This window comes from Gadus morhua, chromosome 16 (genome assembly GCF_902167405.1).
Source record: "Gadus morhua chromosome 16, gadMor3.0, whole genome shotgun sequence".
NCBI lineage: Eukaryota > Metazoa > Chordata > Actinopteri > Gadiformes > Gadidae > Gadus > Gadus morhua.
Window position 1 is genome coordinate 12,187,861 of NC_044063.1, and position 18,845 is coordinate 12,206,705.

The 18,845-nt window shown below is 43.1% G+C and overlaps 2 protein-coding genes across 2 annotated transcripts; both read right to left on the reverse strand.

Moving 5' to 3' along the window:
- Positions 1-2,943: 2,943 nt before the first annotated feature.
- Positions 2,944-6,731, reverse strand: LOC115561739 (extracellular calcium-sensing receptor-like). The gene is made up of 8 exons (XM_030381959.1): positions 6,580-6,731; positions 6,158-6,449; positions 5,783-6,072; positions 5,268-5,563; positions 4,916-5,121; positions 4,578-4,799; positions 4,369-4,492; positions 2,944-3,842 (listed from the first exon to the last, which is right to left on the reverse strand). Exons 1-8 carry the CDS (start codon positions 6,648-6,650, stop codon positions 2,944-2,946), a joined length of 2,400 nt encoding a protein of 799 aa, XP_030237819.1. The 5' UTR covers positions 6,651-6,731.
- A 7,717-nt stretch (positions 6,732-14,448) lies between these two features.
- Positions 14,449-17,828, reverse strand: LOC115561741 (extracellular calcium-sensing receptor-like). The gene is made up of 8 exons (XM_030381961.1): positions 17,695-17,828; positions 17,280-17,574; positions 16,914-17,203; positions 16,440-16,735; positions 15,978-16,171; positions 15,643-15,864; positions 15,435-15,558; positions 14,449-15,347 (listed from the first exon to the last, which is right to left on the reverse strand). The coding sequence occupies exons 1-8, from the start codon at positions 17,763-17,765 to the stop codon at positions 14,449-14,451; spliced, it is 2,391 nt and encodes a 796-aa protein (XP_030237821.1). The 5' UTR covers positions 17,766-17,828.
- Positions 17,829-18,845: the final 1,017 nt, after the last annotated feature.

An 18,845-nucleotide genomic window follows, 5' to 3' on the forward strand; every position in this document is an offset into this window, starting at 1 on the left:
AGCCTTTTTTGTCAATGTGTTTTGTTAATTTGGTTATGAAACTGATTTCTAGAAAGTATTTATTTTAAAATAGTAGTGCACTGTGTTGGAAACTTCAGTTCCTTTTAATTGATCTTCCTTTGTATAATCCTTCTGTAAATAAGATTTTTTTTTATTCATGCGGCTGCTTGTCACAGCCTCACTTTAAAAAAGAGATTCTTAGTCGCAAAGGGACTTTACTCCACACTGTTAAGTGTGTACTAATGCATGAAGTTCTTTCTACCCTGTTCTTAATTCAACTCCTTTCCAAATTACATCTTTACTACTACTACTACAATTTATAATAATTATTATTTGTAGTAGAAATATCATTCTTTGAAGTGGAAGTTCCAGAATGGTGGGTAAGGGAGGATAACTCATAGATGGGCATTAGAGGCGGCAGGGGGAACCACCACTGCAAGGCCTGGAAAAACCTATCCAAGAACAGTTGAAACTGTTTTCTACCTTGCTACGGAAATAGCCAGGGGTGTTCTCTGCCCATGAAGACGACTTTGGTTGCACCAGGGCATTTCAACACTAGATCCCCACTGACACAGCATCCCCCATCCATGTGAAGTATAGGCCTGTTCCCCCTACATTGTACCCTGAGCTGCTACAAAGTACGTTGTACCATGGCATGATTCAAGAGAGTTCGATTCCCTGGGCCGCCACAATAATTATTGTAGGAAAGAAAGAAGGATCATCATCATCATCAGTTAATGCTGCGACTCATAAAGACCCCTCCCCTCTAAACAGGATCGAGGAATCTCTGACGGGCCACCAACAGGCAGTATGGTACATTACATTGGACCTAGCAAGCGGGTCCTAGCAGGTTGAGGAGAAGACCGCGTTTTCCACCTGACTAGGTCTGTATGAGCTCTCCCGGATGCCTTTCGAATTGTGCAACGCCCTTGCAGCATTCCAGAGGCTTATTCAGCGTTGGCTGGGAGACAAGGTACGTGACCACTTGCTTATTTATTTGGAAGAGTCTACTCACCTGACATTAAAACACACCTGCAACATCTTGGGCAGGTTTTCAAAGTTCTCCTTAGCCACAGCCTCAAACTACAGCAAAGGTACTGTCAATTCTTCTGACAGCAGATGAAATACCTCAGACAGGTGGCCAAGGGGTCTACACAGACCAAGAGAAGACGAGAGCTGTCCAAGACTGGCCAGTCCAACGTCAAACAAGTTTGCTCCTTTTTGGGCTTTGTGGGATATTACAGGTCTTTTATTGCTTCCTTCTCCAAAGTTGCCGTTCTCCTACAGAGCCTCCTCCATGGGTAATTTGGCTGCTCTACGACGCCTGTGACGTGAACAATGAATGCCAGACCGCCTTTCAGTATCTGAAATGCATTGCTCAGTGCACCCATTTTGACCTATGCTGATTGGTATTGACCAAATGCTATGACCAGAACTACAGCTCTTTCAACTAGGAACTGCTGGGAATGAAGTGGGCCATAAAAGAGAAGTGTAAAGACACTCTCTGGGGTCTTCTCTGTCAAAAATCCCCTGGTACACCTAGACACTGCCCGACTCAGCGCAACAAAACAGAGGTGGGTGGTTCAGCTGACGAACTTTCCTTTGACGTCAAATATCGGTCAGGAAGCGCCAACCGGAATGCAGATCTGTTGTCCAGGCTACCAGGAGTGTGGGGGTCAAACCAATTTGGGTGCCATTTGTGGCCACCCATGATGACCACCAAATAACCAGGGAGATCAGCGGGAGAGGCACGGGCTAGAATGGTAACAACAGGACCCTGACATCCAACCACTCTGCCTCTGGGTGGAAGCAGATACGCCACCCACTGGCCAAAAGAAACGTTCACTCTCCACAGATGCACCAACTGCTGAAAGAGTGGGACCACCTGAAGTTGGATGGGGGCCACCAAGAACGTTAAAAAACCAGACACCAGAGTGATGGGGCGCCAACTTGTCTACCCATCCAGTTGCACTTATGACATCTGGAAGGAGTATCAACAGCGGTAGGGCATACCGGTGTGGAGAAGGTCCTGACCATTCTCGTGCCATTCGTGCAACTCTCCATAAATCCAATGCAGTTACCCTCTTGAACTCATAGGGCTAGGTAACCTCTCCTTGGAAAGACCTGCAGAGGCCTTTCCGTACATCTTGGTAATCAGACTTGTTTTCGCGTTATGACCTAGCAGTACCAACCCAGGAACAGATACACATGCTAATGTATCTAGTGCCGACAGACATTGCTTTTCCTTGTTCTAGCTTTGTGTTCTATCCAGGCTCTCTTGTCCCTCCCCCCCCATTGCCAGTCATGAGAGGAAGCAGAGAGACCCCTTATCAACAAATTAGCTTAAAGGAAACGCAGGGGCCTCTGACTGAACTTTTAAGCAAACATTACCTTGAATGAAAGACATTCTTTCTGGAGAGGGGGTGAAACCGTTCTGGAAACTTTGGGGAGGGCTCAATCTGCAAGAAAGGAAACTGCTGTATGCATCCACCAAATAGGTATTTTCAACAATTGCCATGTGCTTATTTGCATTAGAAGTCTAATCTGTCGAGCAAACTTTAAATCTCATTAACAAATTGCCATTATTTTCAATAAGTCTTATCGATATATTGCAAATCACTTAAATTTGAATGTGGTTTATTAATGAAAATGCAAGTATATGCAATAGTGTACAAATTAGCCATGACACATCAATTATAAGTTAAAGGTCTTTAATGATAAATCCTACTTTCATCATAGCAAATAATAGCTTTTGCAGGCAGTCACAATTCTATACAGAGTACCCAATTGATGACGGAGGCGGAACCTGGTAGAAGAGCCAGTTGGGGTCTTCTACCGGACCTCCAATCACAATGCCACAAAGACCTACACTAAATAAAAACTTTGAATGTTTGTAAAAGTTTCTAACATTTATTTATTTATTGAGAAAATTATGAATACTTTTTAATTTTTACCCATTAAATGTTTCTTGGTGTTTTTCTCTGGCCTGAATATAATAATAAAACATTTTGGAAGGAATATACAGAAAATTAATCCAAAACTAGAAGCCAATATTGCAAAGACCTCCACAGCTACAGTGAACTTCCCTGGAGAACTGATATAAGCTGGGATAAAAGAGATCCAAACAGCACAGAATATGAGCATACTAAATGTGATAAGCTTAGCTTCATTAAAATTGTCAGGTAGTTTTCGGGCTAAAACAGCTAACACAAAACAAAATACAGCAAGGAGCCCAATGTACCCAAGCACAGCCCAGAAACCTAATGCTGAGCCTAATGCACATTCTAGAATGATTTTCTCATTGTAGGTGGTCAGGTTTCTAATGGAGAAAGGAGGCTTCAGAATCAACCAAATAATGCATATCAGAACTTGAACAAATGTGAAAGATATTACAGTCATTCTCTGTTGTTTACAGCCAAACCATTTGGCTACATTGCTACCTGGAATTGTAGCTTTAAATGCCATTAACACTACTATAGTCTTGCCCAGAACACAAGAGATACAGAGGACAAAGGTGATCCCAAAAGCTGTGTGGCGAAGCATGCAGGACCAGTCTGAGGGACGGCCAATGAAGGTCAGAGAACACAGGAAACACAGAGTCAAGGAGAAGAGCAGCAGGAAGCTCAGCTCAGAGTTGTTAGCTCTAACTACTGGAGTATATCTGTGCTTGAATAACACTACGGCTGTTACGATGGTCAAACAGGCTCCTGCTATAGAGAATGCTGACAAAATAATTCCCAAGATCTCATTAAAGGAAAGAAACTCAACAAGCTTGGGACGACAGAAGTTCTTCTCTGCATTGGGCCAGAACTCCTTGGGACATGGGGAACAGTCAGAGGAATCTGGAGAAAGATTTATAATACGTTTTATTGTTATTTTGTTATGCATAATTCATTTAGAACTAGACATGTCGCCCCATGTAGATTTCTTGACGAAAATGTATTTGGTTGCTTGAAACACCTCTTCATGTGCGCACTATTCCATGAGCATGCTAAAATGCTAATGCTATCAAGGCTTATGAGCGAGGACGCCAACTTTGAAGTCCATGGGCTGATTTGAATCAGACTTGTGTTAATTAAACAATGATGTCTAATTTTTGCCCCATTCACTTCAAAAATTAAATAAATGTAATATTAATATCGATGAAAAAATAAAATGTATAAAAAATGTAATCATAGGAATGGCATATTAAACTGAAATATATGCATTTTTTGCAATGGCCATGGTTGTTAAACCTGCAACACTGCAGTATGGAGATAATAATCGAAAATGAGGCAGAAGAAAAATACGAAAAATAATTATAAGTCACATAATTACAATACTGTGGCTTGCTTTGCAAGCACACTTATTAGGATTAGATGGTTATACCGGTAGTATTGCTTATCTCTCCTTCAGCACATGGTGCACAGTCATAGCAGCATATCGGCTTTCCCTTCTGGAGAACCTTGCGTGTTCCCGGTCGACAGCTGTCACTGCATACGGACACAGGCACCTGATGCACACATAGACAAACAGCTTTGCATAAAATTTGGAAGCAGTTGTGTTGAAGGAATCAAAGAATATGTTGTCCTCCCTGCCTGTATGCCACCATCTGCCCAACTGATTTCCCTTTCGATATTGAACTTCTGGCCAGGAGAAAGGGACTCATCATAATGTCCCACGGTTACAAACTCCAGACCACCGTTCTCATTTCTCTTCCAGTTAATCAGCTCATAGAAGGCCACAGGGTCACCATTGGCATCAAATGAGACGTGGTAACCATTACGAGTGAAATTCACCCGTTTCAACTGATCAAGGACCTGCGTGGAAGAAAAAGTGTGAAAACACAATTGTATGATTAAGGTATTGACAGTCAATAAAAAGCTGGCACCCTCTTCAAGGGTTTGCTTTAACAATATTAATTATTGTTTTTAACCTGCACTGGCTCTATTTTCATGAATTGGTCACATTGTATTTTGGAGTTTATCTCCTTACAGACAATATTGTGTATAGCGTGTGCTACTGCATAAACAGCTTTGTACACCATGTTTGTGATTCTGAGCTGAGAGGTGTCAGTGAATGGGTTCTGGAGCTTTTGTATATCTTCAGTTCCATCACACACTCTGTTCACTGAGCCAGTGCCTACAAAAAGAGAAACATTATCACAACAGATGTTGTAAGAATGAAAAAAATATAATGGATGATGAATAATTATTATTATAATTATTAGTAGTATTAAAACATCATTAGCATGAAAGTATTTCAACACTATTTCCAAGATTTCTCACGTTTTTCTAGGAGACAGTTAAATGCACCCTCCCAGAACTCTGTGAGCACGTGTGAAGCAGCCACCTTAGCAGGAGAAAGATCGAGAAGGTATTCTCTAAAGCCTGGTATGTTAGATTGCGGAATAGCAAATCCAATAGCTCCTGCACAAAGGGGAAATCTTAGAACCTCCGGATGGGTTACCCAGGCTTCACTGCCAATCCATTGGCGAGGAGGAGAGGGATGTACGGTCAGCTCCTCAAGCAGAACCCACAAGTCTCCTGGAGCTGTAAATGCCACGACAACCATGGCTGTGGACCTATAGAGATTTCCCAACTTAAATAAGGGCTATATATAAAATATTTTTTGTATTATTTTATTGTTATAATAAAATATATCATGACAAATAATGCTTTTAATCATAGTCTGGTTGTTACTAAGGTTTTATAAACATTCTTGGCATTTAAGTTATCTTGGTTTGCATATTGACATTATTTTTTTTATAAATGGACAGAATCTGAATAATGAATGCATAAACCTGCGAATCACTTCAGCCACCTGTTGAATCTTGCTCTGTGGATCATATTTAGTGATTGATTCTGAGTATTCCACACAAATACCCTCTTTCTGCGCTGCTTGTAAAAAGGACGCCATCCCATTGTTGCCATAGTCTGATCTAGACCGGACAACGCCAATCCAAGTCCAACCAAAATTTTTCACAAGTTTGGCAAGCGCATCGGCCTGGAACTGATCACTGGGGATGGTTCTAAAAAAGGTTGGGTATTGTGTCTTGTCAGACAAACATGCACATGTAGCAAAGTGACTAACCTAAGGGAGTAAATTCAACATTACGATGCATTTTTACAAAATAGAGGCACAGAAATGGCAGAGTTCTGCATAATGACATAAATACTTGTGAAATTCCAAAAGGCCCGATGATTCTTGAAAGGCTGATAGATGTCGTTGATCCAGTATCACCAATAACAGCCAACACCCTTCCCATTGGCGAACACTTTTTACTGTTTTTATACAAAAACGGGTCATTAGTAAACTGGAAGGCCCCCTGCACGGCCATGGGCGCAGAGGAGCACGAATCATGGATTTTGTAACCAAGCGCCACCCCCGGCAGAAGATCTGTGCTGTTATTGATCTCGTCGATGGCAAAGGCCATTGCACGCGAGAAGCGCAGTTCCCGGGTGTCCATGCTGTAAAGAAATAAAACATTTTATAGATACACAAAAAATATACTTTCTTTGGGGTGTGTTTGCTATTTAAGATATACGTCAGAATTAAAATAAACAGCAACTTACTGTAATTCTTATCAGACCAACTCACCTTCCTGTGCATTTTAGAGGCTCTGGAAGGCTGGTGTAGTTTTTCTCCACTGTTTTCAAGTAGTAATGCATGTGGAAAGAACCCCCAATAATGTAATCCCCTTTCTGTGTAAATGCAGGTATCTTAGGGGTACCCTGGAGCAAACAATCAACAGAGTCAGTGGCATTCTCAGCATCAGATGAAGCCTTTACTCTCATTATTATTAAACCACCCACAGATTTATAGAAAGAAAGCGCAAAACATAACGAAAATAAACCTAAAGTCAAGGTTGGTGTATAGAATACTGCAACCAAGACAGCCATCCTTAAAATGAGCATGCAAGTGCTTACGGGGTGTTTAATCTAGGTTATATATATGATCAGATAGATGCTGCCCTCTTCCTGTATTACGTCAGATTCTGTACACAGGAGAAGCGTTTCTACAGGTAGACATGATGCATGTTCTAGGACAAATGTTTTGTATATTTTATCTTATGAATTAAAAGTTTAAATACACATTATATTATCCCCTTGGCCCTGGAACATATTTAAAAAAACTGATATTGTTTTTTCTAGTTCACCCTTTTCATCTGATCAATAACCTGTATTTGTTGCATACATGCACATACCTAACGCTTTTTTTTAAATACATATGTATGGTTCGATACTACAGTAAATAATATAAATGTTGTTTACGTTGTTATACATTTGTTATATCCTTCACTAGCTCTATGCTATAGAATAGGTCACATTCATTAGGGATTTATATACTTTTTGTGCATTGTGCATTTTGGCATCTAATACCTTTTAGAGTGGCTTGAAACTCAATAGATGAATCTCGCTAAACACTTTTATGAATCTATCATATGCAAAATCAAAGAATTGGGGCAGAGCCTTTTATGTGAATGTTTTTTTGTTAAAGATCCCATGCCATTCTATTTTATGATGCTTTAATATAGGTATTAGTGGGCCACAAACACAGTATTCAAAGACGTCCCCGAAATTCAGCCGTGGTGCAGAGTTACAGTCACTCCGAAACAGTCGCACATTGAGCTTCCCCCAAACGCGCTGTTTCGGTGGGCGTGTCAAGGCAGGTCAAGGAGGGGGGTGGGGGTGTGGCCCTGAGCAGCTTGTAGCCACTGACAGTACCATGCGCTCTGTTTACGGTGGATGTATCGCAATGGCTCTTAGAAACCCATATTATACATAGATATCTATATCATATTATATATAATATATATTATCACGGCCAAAAGCTGTGTGAGCCTCCAGACGATAGGTTATTATGAATCTCAAACGACCGCGTCTACTTCAGATTGATGTGGAAGTGGAAGAACCAGAGACGTCGGAGAACCCGACGAAGTCCTTTATGATTCATTATATCGTCTGGACGCGCACACAGCTTTTGGCCGTGATAATATGTATTATTTGATATAGATATCTATGTATTATATGATATTATTTAGATATAGAGCAGAGCTCCAGGACTGTAACGCAAGTGTTGTACACGTCCTTGTTATTTGGATAACCGTTCTGCTGTTGTTGGTGTGATGGCGCATAACACGTAGGACTCTCGTCTCTGGTATTTCTACAACGAGACTCGTAGTGGGGGTTATCTCAGCCATGGTTGAGAATGAATTGGGGGAAAGGAACTTTGGCTTTGACTCCCTGAAGTAGGCTACATGAACCACGACATGGAGGAGAAAGGGATTGTTGGCCGCGAATGTATCCCGCTTGAGCCCTGCTTCCCGCCGCCTCGGCAGCGGTCAGCGCTAATCACCGCCTCGGCAGCGGTCAGCGCTAATCACCGCATCCTGAAGCCGAGGCGGTGGTCCATCGGCAGCGAGGCTCCGGCGGGAGACGACCGCGGTCAACAATCCCTTTCTCCTCCATGTCGTGGTTCATGACTTCAGGGAGTCAAAGCCAAAGTTCCTTTCCCCCAATTCATTCTCAACCATGGCTGAGATAACCCCCACTACGGGTCTAGTTGTAGAAATACCATAGATGAGAGTCCGACGTGTTATGCGCCATCACACCAACAGCAGAACGGTTATCCAAATAACAAGGAAGTGTACAACACTTGCGTTACAGTCCTGGAGCTCTATATCTAAATAATATCATATAATACATAGATATCTATATCAAATAATACATATTATCACGGTCAAAAGCTGTGTGCACGTCCAGACGATATAATGAATCACAAAGGACTTTGTCGGGTTCTCCGACTTCTCTGGTTCTTCCACTTCCACATCAATCTGTAGTAGACAGAACCCTGCGCTGCCTGCTGCCTGCTGCCGGCGCGAGGCACCACCGCCCGGCTGCCCGCTGCCGGGCGGTGGTGCTTCGCGGCGGTGGTGCCTCGAGGCAACCTGCGGCAGGCAGCATGTCGCAGTTCATGTAGTTCGATGTCGTTCTGCCATTGCATTCAAAATTCTGTAACTAGCCTGTTACTACGAACTAAGCAACTACCGTACACGTATTAGCATTTAGCACTAGCTCAATCACGACTCCTTCAGAATTCTTGTGGGTGGTTACGAACCAACCAAGTTGGCAGGGCCATGAATAATAATTTGACAACGCTACGTCACAGTGTCACCTTATCCAGATCGGCTCATTTCCTTTGCCTTTTTCCTTTCATTGCCTATTGCATTCAGCAGACAAACTGCATAGATTTCAAACTTACCACAGCTCACAAACTTATTCAGACCTATGTTATTTAACAAACAATAGGAAAAATGTGATTTTAATGGCATGGGCTCTTTAACCTGGTTATGAAACTGACTCCTAGAAAGTGTTTATTTTAAAATAGTAGTGCGCTTTGCTTGATACTTGGAGTTCCTTTGAATTTAGCTTCCTTTGTATAATCCTTCTGTGACAATTTTTTTTTAATTCATGCTGCTGCATGTCACGGCCTTCCCTTAAAAAAATATTCTTAGTCGCAAAAGGACTTTACTCCACACTGTTAAGTTTGTACTAATGCATGAAGTTATTTCTACCCTGTTCTTATGCAGGTTTTACCTGAATAAGACTCCTTTCCCAAATTACTTCTTTACTACTACTACTACCAACAACATCTTGGGCAGGTTTTCAAACGTCTCCTAAGCCACAGCCTCAAACTACAGCCAAGGAACTGTCAGTTCTTCCTAAATTAGATAACATACCTCGGATAGGTGGCTAAGGGGTCTACACAGATCTAGGGAATACGAGAGCTGTTCATGACTGGCCAGTCCCTACCAACGTCAAACAAGTTTGCTCCTTTCTGGGCTTTGTGGGATATTACGGGACATATATTGCTTCCTTCTCCAAAGTTGCCGTTCCCCTACAGAGCCTCCTCCTTCAGTCTTTTGGCCGCTTTACGATGCCTGTGACACGAACAACGGAATGCCAGACCGCCTTTCAGTATTTGACATGCATTGCTCAGTGCACCCATTCTTACCTTTGCTGATTTGTATACGAATACCAGCCTGGGCTTTGGTGCGGTCTTGTTGCGGTCCGTGTTACAGGGTGGCAAGGAGTTGGTGATAGCATACGTGCCACAGCCTGGTATAGACCAAATGCAATGACCAGAACTTCAGCTCCTTCAAGTTGGAACTGCCAGGAATGAAGTGGGCCATAACAGAGAAGTTTAAAGACTCTCTCTGGAGTGCAACGTTTACAGTCTTCACCGTCGAAAATCCCCTGGTACGCCAGACACTGCCCGACTCAGTGAAACAGAACAGAGGTGGTCGGCTCAGCCGACTAAATTTCCTTTGATATCAAATATCGGTCAGGAAGTGCCAACCAGAATGCAGATCTATTGTCCAGGCTCCCAGGAGTGTAGGAGTCTAACCAATTTGGGAGCCATCTGTGGCCACCCATGATGACCCTCGAATAACCAGGGAGATCAGTGTGAGAGGCACTGGCTAGAATGGCAACAACAGGACTCCGACATCCAACCGCTCCGCCTCTGGGACGAAGCAGATACGCCACCCACTGGCCAAAAGAAACGTTCACTCTCTCCATAAATGGGCCAACTGCCGCAAGAGTGGGACCACCTGAAGTTGGATGGGGGCCACCAAGAACGTTGAAGGAACCAGACACCGGAGTGATGGGGCGCCAACTTGTCAACCCTAACCCACATCTGGAAGGAGTATCAACAGCTGCAGGGCATACCAGTGGTCCTGACCATTCTCGTGCCATTCGTGCAACTTTACAGTAAATCCAATGCAGTTACCCTCTTGAACTCATAGGGCTAGAATACCTCTCCTTGGAAAGACCTGCAGAGGCCTTTCGGTACATCTTGGTAATCAGACTTGATTTCACATTATGCCCTAGAAGTACCAACCCAGGACATGACGGCCAAGACCACAGTAAAAGTTTTGTAGACAACACTAATTCTGCCCCAAAAGTATGCAAACAGTCATAATAGAATCATCGCAAATAAAGGTTTTTTCAGGGAATGTTGACTACTTTACATTTGTGCTGTTTAGTTTGACCACCAGATCTGTACAAAAAGAGATGAAAATATAAATATTGTGTTCGAAAATTTCTCTCTGCATTAGATAAACCTGGTATGTATCTTGTGCTAACAGACATGTAGCTTTGCTACATTTCTGCCCCCCCATTGCCAGTAGGGATGGGCAAAATGATTATTTTCCGGGAACTAGTTCTTTCATCCCCCCACATCCCCCGGGTGTGGGGATACTCATAAATCCCCGGCTGAGCGCCGCGGTGTTGGAGTTTACCCCGGTAGACGAGAGGGTCGCCTCCCTGCGGCTAAGGGTTGTAGGGGGGAAAACTCTGACTGTTGTTTGTGCGTATGCACCAAACAGCAGCTCAGAGTACTCGGCCTTCTTGGAGACCCTGAATGGAGTCCTGTATGGGGCTCCAGTAGGGGACTCCGTAGTTCTGCTGGGAGACTTCAACGCCCACGTGGGCAACGATGGAGACACCTGGAGAGGCGTGGTGGGGAGGAACGGCCTCCCTGATCTAAACCCGAGCAGTCGTTTGTTATTGGACTTCTGTGCTAGTCATGGATTATCCATAACAAACACCATGTTCGAACATAAGGGTGCTCATAAGTGTACCTGGTACCAGAGGACCCTAGGCCGAAGATCGATGATCGATTTCGTGATCGTGTCATCTGATCTGAGGCCGCATGTTTTGGACACTCGGGTAAAGAGAGGGGCGGAACTGTCAACCGACCACCATCTGGTTGTGAGTTGGATCAGGGAATGGGGGAAATTTCCGGATAGACTTGGTAAGCCCAAACGAGTAGTGCGGGTGAACTGGGAACGTCTGGAGGAGGCCCCCGTCCTAGGTATCTTCAACTCACACCTCCGGCGGAGCTTTTCTGGCATTCCTGTGGAGGTTGGGGACATTGAGCCGGAGTGGGCGGTGTTCAAAGCCTCCATTGCTGAAGCTGCGGTGGCTAGCTGTGGCCTCAGGGTCTTAGGCTCCTCAAGGGGCGGTAACCCTCGGACACCGTGGTGGACACCGGTGGTCAGGGAAGCCGTCCGATTGAAGAAGGAGGCCTTCCGGGATATGGTATCCTGGAGGACTCCTGACTCGGTTGCAGGGTACTGACAGGCTCGAAGGGCTGCAGCGGCTGCCGTGTCGGAGGCTAAGCAGCGGGTGTGGGAGAAGTTCGGAGAGGCCATGGAGAAGGACTTTCGGTCGGCACCAAAGTGTTTCGGGAAGACTATCCGGCACCTCAGGAGGGGGAAACGGGGAACCATCCAAGCTGTGTACAGTAAGGATGGGACTCTGTTGACCTCAACTGAGGAGGTCGTCGGACGTTGGAAGGAACACTTTGAGGAACTCCTCAATCCGAATAACACGCCCTCTATGTTGGAGGCAGAGCTCGAGGTTGATGGTGTTTCGTCGTCAATTTCCCTGGTGGAGGTCACTGAGGTAGTCAAACATCTCCGCAGTGGCAAAGCCCCAGGGATTGATGAGATCCAGCCAGAAATGCTAAAGGCTCTGGGTGGTGAGGGGCTGTCATGGTTGACACGCCTATTCAACATTGCGTGGGAGTCGGGTACAGTGCCAAAGGAGTGGCAAACCGGGGTGGTGGTTCCCCTGTTCAAAAAGGGGGACCAGAGAGTGTGTGCCAATTACCGGGGTGTCACACTTCTCAGCCTCCCTGGTAAAGTCTACTCCAAGGTGCTGGGAAGTGGTGGGGAGGGGTTGCAGTTCGGTGGTCTGAGGATCTCGTCACTGCTTTTTGCAGATGATGTGGTCCTCATTGGATCATCGGCCTGTGACCTTCAGCACTCACTGGATCGGCTGGCGGCCGAGTGTGAAGCGGCTGGGATGAGGATCAGCACCGCTAAATCTGAGGCCATGACTCTTAGCAGGAAACCGGTGGGTTGCTTACTCCGGGTAGGAAATGAGTCCTTAGCCCAAGTGAAGGAGTTCAAGTACCTCGGGGTCTTGTTCGCGAGTGAGGGTACTATGGAGCGTGAGATTGGCCGGAGAATCGGAGCAGCGGGGACGATGGCGTTCGCTTTACCGCACCGTTGTAACGAAAAGAGAGCTGAGCCGCAAGGCAAAGCTCTCGATCTACCGGTCGATCTTCGTTCCTATCCTCACCTATGGTCATGAGGGCTGGGTGATGACCGAAAGGACGAGATCGCGGGTACAAGTGGCCGAGATGAGTTTTCTCAGAAGGGTGGCTGGCGTCTCCCTTAGGGATAGGGTGAGAAGCTCAGCCATCCGTGAGGAACTCGGATTAGAGCCGCTGCTCCTTTACTTAGAAAGGAGTCAGCTGAGGTGGTTCGGGCATCTGGTAAGGATGCCCACTGGGCGCCTTCCTTGGGAGGTGTTTCAGGCACGTCCAGTGGGGAGGAGACCTCAGGGAAGATCCAGGACTAGGTGGAGAGATTAAATCTCAACACTGGCCTGGGAACGCCTCGGGATCCCCCCGTCAGCTGGTCAATGTGGCCCGGGAAAGGGAAGTCTGGGGCCCCCTGCTTGAGCTGCTCCCCCCGCGACCCGACCCCGGATAAGCGGATGACGATGAGGATGAGGATAGTTCTTTCAGTTCAGTTCACTATAACGATTTGTTTGTTTGATTCGTTCGTTTTGATTCGTTCGTTACGTCAGATTGCGTCATTTGACAGGGAATCTCACAGGTGTCTGCCCCCCCCGCAAGACGGCCCTGAGCATAATTTCAGCGACTTCTGGGCTCTACCCCCCGTGAAAATCGACAAGATATACTATATAGTATAACCCAACTCATCCCTAATTGCCAGTCAAGAGAGGAAGCAGAGACCCCTTTCGATAAGTCAGCTTAAAGGGAACGCAGGGACCTGACTGAACTGAATGAAAGACATTCGTTCTGGAGAGAGGGTGAAACTGTTATGGAAAACTTTGTGCAGGGCTCAATCAGCAAGAAAGGAAACTGCTGTATGCATCCATTAAATAGGTATTTTCAACAACTTTTGTGTGCTTCTTTGCATTAGAAGTCTCATCTGTCAAAGAAGCTAATTCTCATTTACATATTGTCAAGATAATCAATAGATGTTATCGATATATTGCAAATCAGACGTTTAAATTTGGTTTATTAATGAAAATGCAATTGTATGTAATAGTGTAAAAATAAGACATGACACATCATTCATAAGTTAAAGGTCATAATGGTTTTTAATCATATAATGAAGTTTAATCATAGCAAATCATAGCTTTTGCAGGCAGTCACAATTATATACATAGTGAGTAGGGTATTAGACACTACCCAATTAATGACAGAGGAGGACCCTGGTACAAGAGCCAGTTTGGGTCTTCTACCGGACCTCGAATCACAATGCCAAAAAGACCTACACTAAATAAAAACTTTGTATGATTCTGAAAGTTACGCTGACTTTTCTAAATTATTAATTTATGTTTAGAAAATTAGAAATGCATTTTATCGTTTACCCATTAAATGTTTCTTGGTGTTTTTCTCTGGCCTGAATAAAATAATAAAACACTTTGGAAAGAATATACAGAAAATTAATCCAAAACTAGAGGCCAATATTGCAAAAACCTCTACAGCCACAGTAAACTTCCCAGGAGAACTGGTATAAGCTGGGATAAAAGTGATCCAAACAGCACAGAATATAAGCATGCTAAATGTGATAAGCTTAGCTTCATTAAAATTGTCAGGTAGTTTTCGGGCTAAAACAGCTAACACAAAACAAAATACAGCAAGGAGCCCGACGTACCCAAGCACAGCCCAGAAACCTAATGCTGAGCCTAATGCACATTCTAGAATGATTTTCTCATTGTAGGTGGTCAGGTTTCTAATGGAGAAAGGAGGCTTCAGTACCAACCAAATAATGCATATCAGAACTTGAACAAATGTAAAAGATACTACAGTCATTCTCTGTTGTTTAGAGCCAAACCATTTTACTACATTGCTACCTGGTATTGTAGCTTTGAATGCCATCAACACTACTATAGTCTTGCCAAGAACACAAGAGATACAGAGGACAAAGGTGATCCCAAAAGCTGTGTGGCGAAGCATACAGGACCAGTCTGAGGGACGGCCGATAAAGGTCAGAGAACACAGGAAACACAGAGTCAAGGAGAAGAGCAGCAGGAAGCTCAGCTCAGAGTTGTTAGCTTTAACTACAGGGGTAAATCTGTGCTTGAATAACACTATGGCTGTAATGATGGTCAAACAGGCTCCTGCTATGGAGAATGCTGCCAAAATAATTCCCAATACCTCATGAAAGGAAAGAAACTCAACAAGCTTGGGAATACAGATGGTCTTCTCTGCATTGGGCCAGAACTCCTTGGGACAAAGGGAACAGTCAGATGAATCTGGGGAAAGATATATATTCACTATTATTATAATATTTTGTAACTCATCATTTCGTTTAGAATTAGGATCAAGAACATTGGTTGTACCGGTTGTATTACTTGTCTCTCCTTCAGCACATGGTACACAGTCATAGCAGCAAACCGGCTTTCCCTTCTGGAGAACCTTGCGTGTTCCCGGTGGACAGCTGTCACTGCACACGGACACAGGCACCTGATTCACACATAGACAATGACTTTACATACAGTTTGGAAGCAGTTGTATTGAAGAAATCAAAGAATATGTTCTCTTCCCTGCCTGTATGCCACCATCTGCCCAACTGATTTCCCTTTCGATATTGAACTTCTGGCCAGGAGAAAGGGACTCATCATAATGTCCCACGGTTACAAACTCCAGACCACCGTTCTCATTTCCCTTCCAGTTAATCAGCTCATAGAAGGCAACAGGGTCACCATTGGCATCAAATGAGACGTGGTAACCATTACGAGAGAAATTCACCCTCTTTAACTGATCAAGGACCTGCGTAGATGAAAAAATGAGTGAAAACAACAATTATATGGTTAAGATATTGACTGTAATAACTTTACCGCCTGCAAGCGATTTCTTTAATATAACAAATAATTGTTATTAACCTGCACTGGCTCAATTGTTAAGAATTTGTCACATTGTATTTTGGAGTTTATCTTCTTACACAACAAGTAGTGTATAGCGTGTGCTATTGCGTAAACAGCTTTGTACACCATGTTTGTGATTCTGAGCTGAGAGGTGTCAGTGAATGAGTTTTGGAGCTTCTGTAAATCTTCAGTTCCATCACACACTCTGCCTGCTGAGCCAGCGCCTAGAAAAAGTGAAACAGGAGCATATGTTGTGATAATGAAAAGACAAAAAAATAATAATAATTATTATAATAACATAAAATAAGCAGTTCAATTGCCATGTAAGGCAATAATGTAATTTCTTCTCAAAAGATGATTTTGTTTTGTTAAAATATTGAATCATTACAGTTTATAATAATGAATAATTATGATAATAATCATTTGTGGTTGTATTAAGCTATATTACAGTATTTCCACACTATTTCCAAGGTTCCTTACGTTTTTCTAGCAGACAATTGAATGCACCCTCCCAGAACTCAGAAAGCACGTGTGAAGCAGCCACCTTAGCAGGAGAAAGATCTAGAAGGTATTCTCTAAAGCCTGGTATTTTAGATTGCGGAATAGCAAATCCAATGGCTCCTTCACACAACCGAAATCTCAGAACCTCCGGATGGGTTACCCAGGCCTCACTGCCAATCCATTGGCGAGGAGGAGAGGGATGGAGAGTCAGCTCCTCAAGCAGAACCCACAAGTCTCCTGGAGCTGTAAATGCCACGACAACCCTGGCTGTGGACCTGTAGAGATTTTCAAACATAAATAAGGCATACAGTATATACAAATATATTTATATTTATAAAATAATATATATTTTTTTATTATAGTATGGTTGACACTAAGGTTTTATAATGATTATATGCCTTTAAGCTATCTTGGTTTGCATATTAACATGTTTTGAATAATTAATGTATGAACCTGCGAATCACTTCAGCCACCTGTTGAATCTTGTTCTGTGGATCATATCTAGTGATTGATTCAGAGTATTCCACACATATACCCTCTTTCTGCGCTGCTCGTAAAAAGGACGCCATCCCATTGTTACCATAGTCTGAGTTAGACTGAACAGTGCCAATCCAACTCCAACCAAAATGTTTCACGAGTTTTGCAAGAGCAAGAGCCTGGAAATGGTCACTGGGGATGGTTCTAAAAAAGGTTGGGTATTGCGTTTTGTCAGACAAACATGCGCATGTAGCGAAGGGACTAACCTAAGGAAGGAATTAAAGATTAAAATGTATCTTTACAAAAGAGAGGGATAAAAGTTCTCCATAATAAAATAAATACTTGTGGAATATCAAAGGGCCCGATGATTCGTGATATGCTGATGGATTGAGTTGATCCAGAATCACCAATAACTGCCAACACCCTTCCCGATTGCGAACACACTTTAGTGTTTTTATACATAGACAGAGGGTCATTTGTAAACTGGAACGCCGACTGCACGGCCATAGGTGGTGAGGAGCACGAATCATGTATTTTATAACCAAGCGTGACCCCCGGCAGAAGATCTGAGCTGTTGTTGATCTCGTCGATGGCAAAGGCCATTGCACGCGAGAAGCGCAGTTCCCGGGTGTCCATGCTGTGAAAAAAAATAACATTTAAAGATTCACCAAAAATAAACCTTTATTAGGCTCTCAATGATATAAAATACAATTAAAATAAACAGCAACCACTTATATTTATTCTTTGACTTACTCACCTTCCTGTGCATTTGAGAGGCTCTGGAAGGCTGCTGTAGTTTTTCTTCACTGTTTTCAAGTAGTAATGCATGGGGAATACACCCCCAATAATGTAATCCCCTCTCTTTGTAAATGCAGGTAGCTGAGGGGTACCCTGGAGCAAACAATCAACAGAATCAGTGGCAGTCTCTGCATTAGATGAAGCCTCTGTTGTCATTACTAGACCACCCAGAGATTTATACAAAGAAAGCGCAAAACATAACGAAAATAAACCCAAAGTCAACCTTGGTGTGAGAAAAACTGCAATCAAGATACCCATCCTTAAAATGAGCATGTAAGTGCTTACAGGGTGTTACAACTAGGCTATATAAAGGATCAGATAGATGCTGCCCTCTTTTTGCATTACGTCAGATTCTGTACAAAGTGGCAATCCTAACCGCTGCCAATAGAATAAATCATTCACATTTTAATCATTCAGTTGTTTAATATTCATGGATGAGTTTCTAAAGTTACACATGGTGCATGTTCTATGAAAAATGGTTTTCAAATTTTAATATCATCAATAAAAAGATTAAAAACACATTATATTATCCCCTTGGCCCTGTCGCAAATGGTGAAACACTGATCTCATTTTTGCCAGTTCACCCTTTTCATCTCATCAATAAGCTCTATATTCTGAAACACATTTAGACACCTATAACTCATTTTTTAAGTAGTATGAAGAGAGCTTCTCATACTAGAGTTAATAATTTAATTCTGTAAAATATAATACAATAATATAAATGTTTGTAATATCCTACACTGGCTCTATTTGATAGAATAGGTGATTTATCTGGTGATATATCTATTCAGGAAAAAAAATATGGTACTTTATTGCCATGTAAAACGTTGTATTAGTGATTTATTGAATAAATCTTGCTAAACGTTTTTATACCCAAAATGAAAGAATTAGAGTCAGAGTCCGTTTATGTCAGTGTTTTGTGTTTACCTGGTTACGAAACTTAATCCTACACACTGCAGCTTTATTGAGTATGTTTTGTGGTGAGGTAGCCTACCGGGATACAAAGAAACACAATAGAGAACTATAGAGACAAAGTATTCCCACTTTAGTTAGTGGGATTATTCAGTAATTGGATTATAGCCTAAAATGGTGTAATCTATTTTCAGTGTT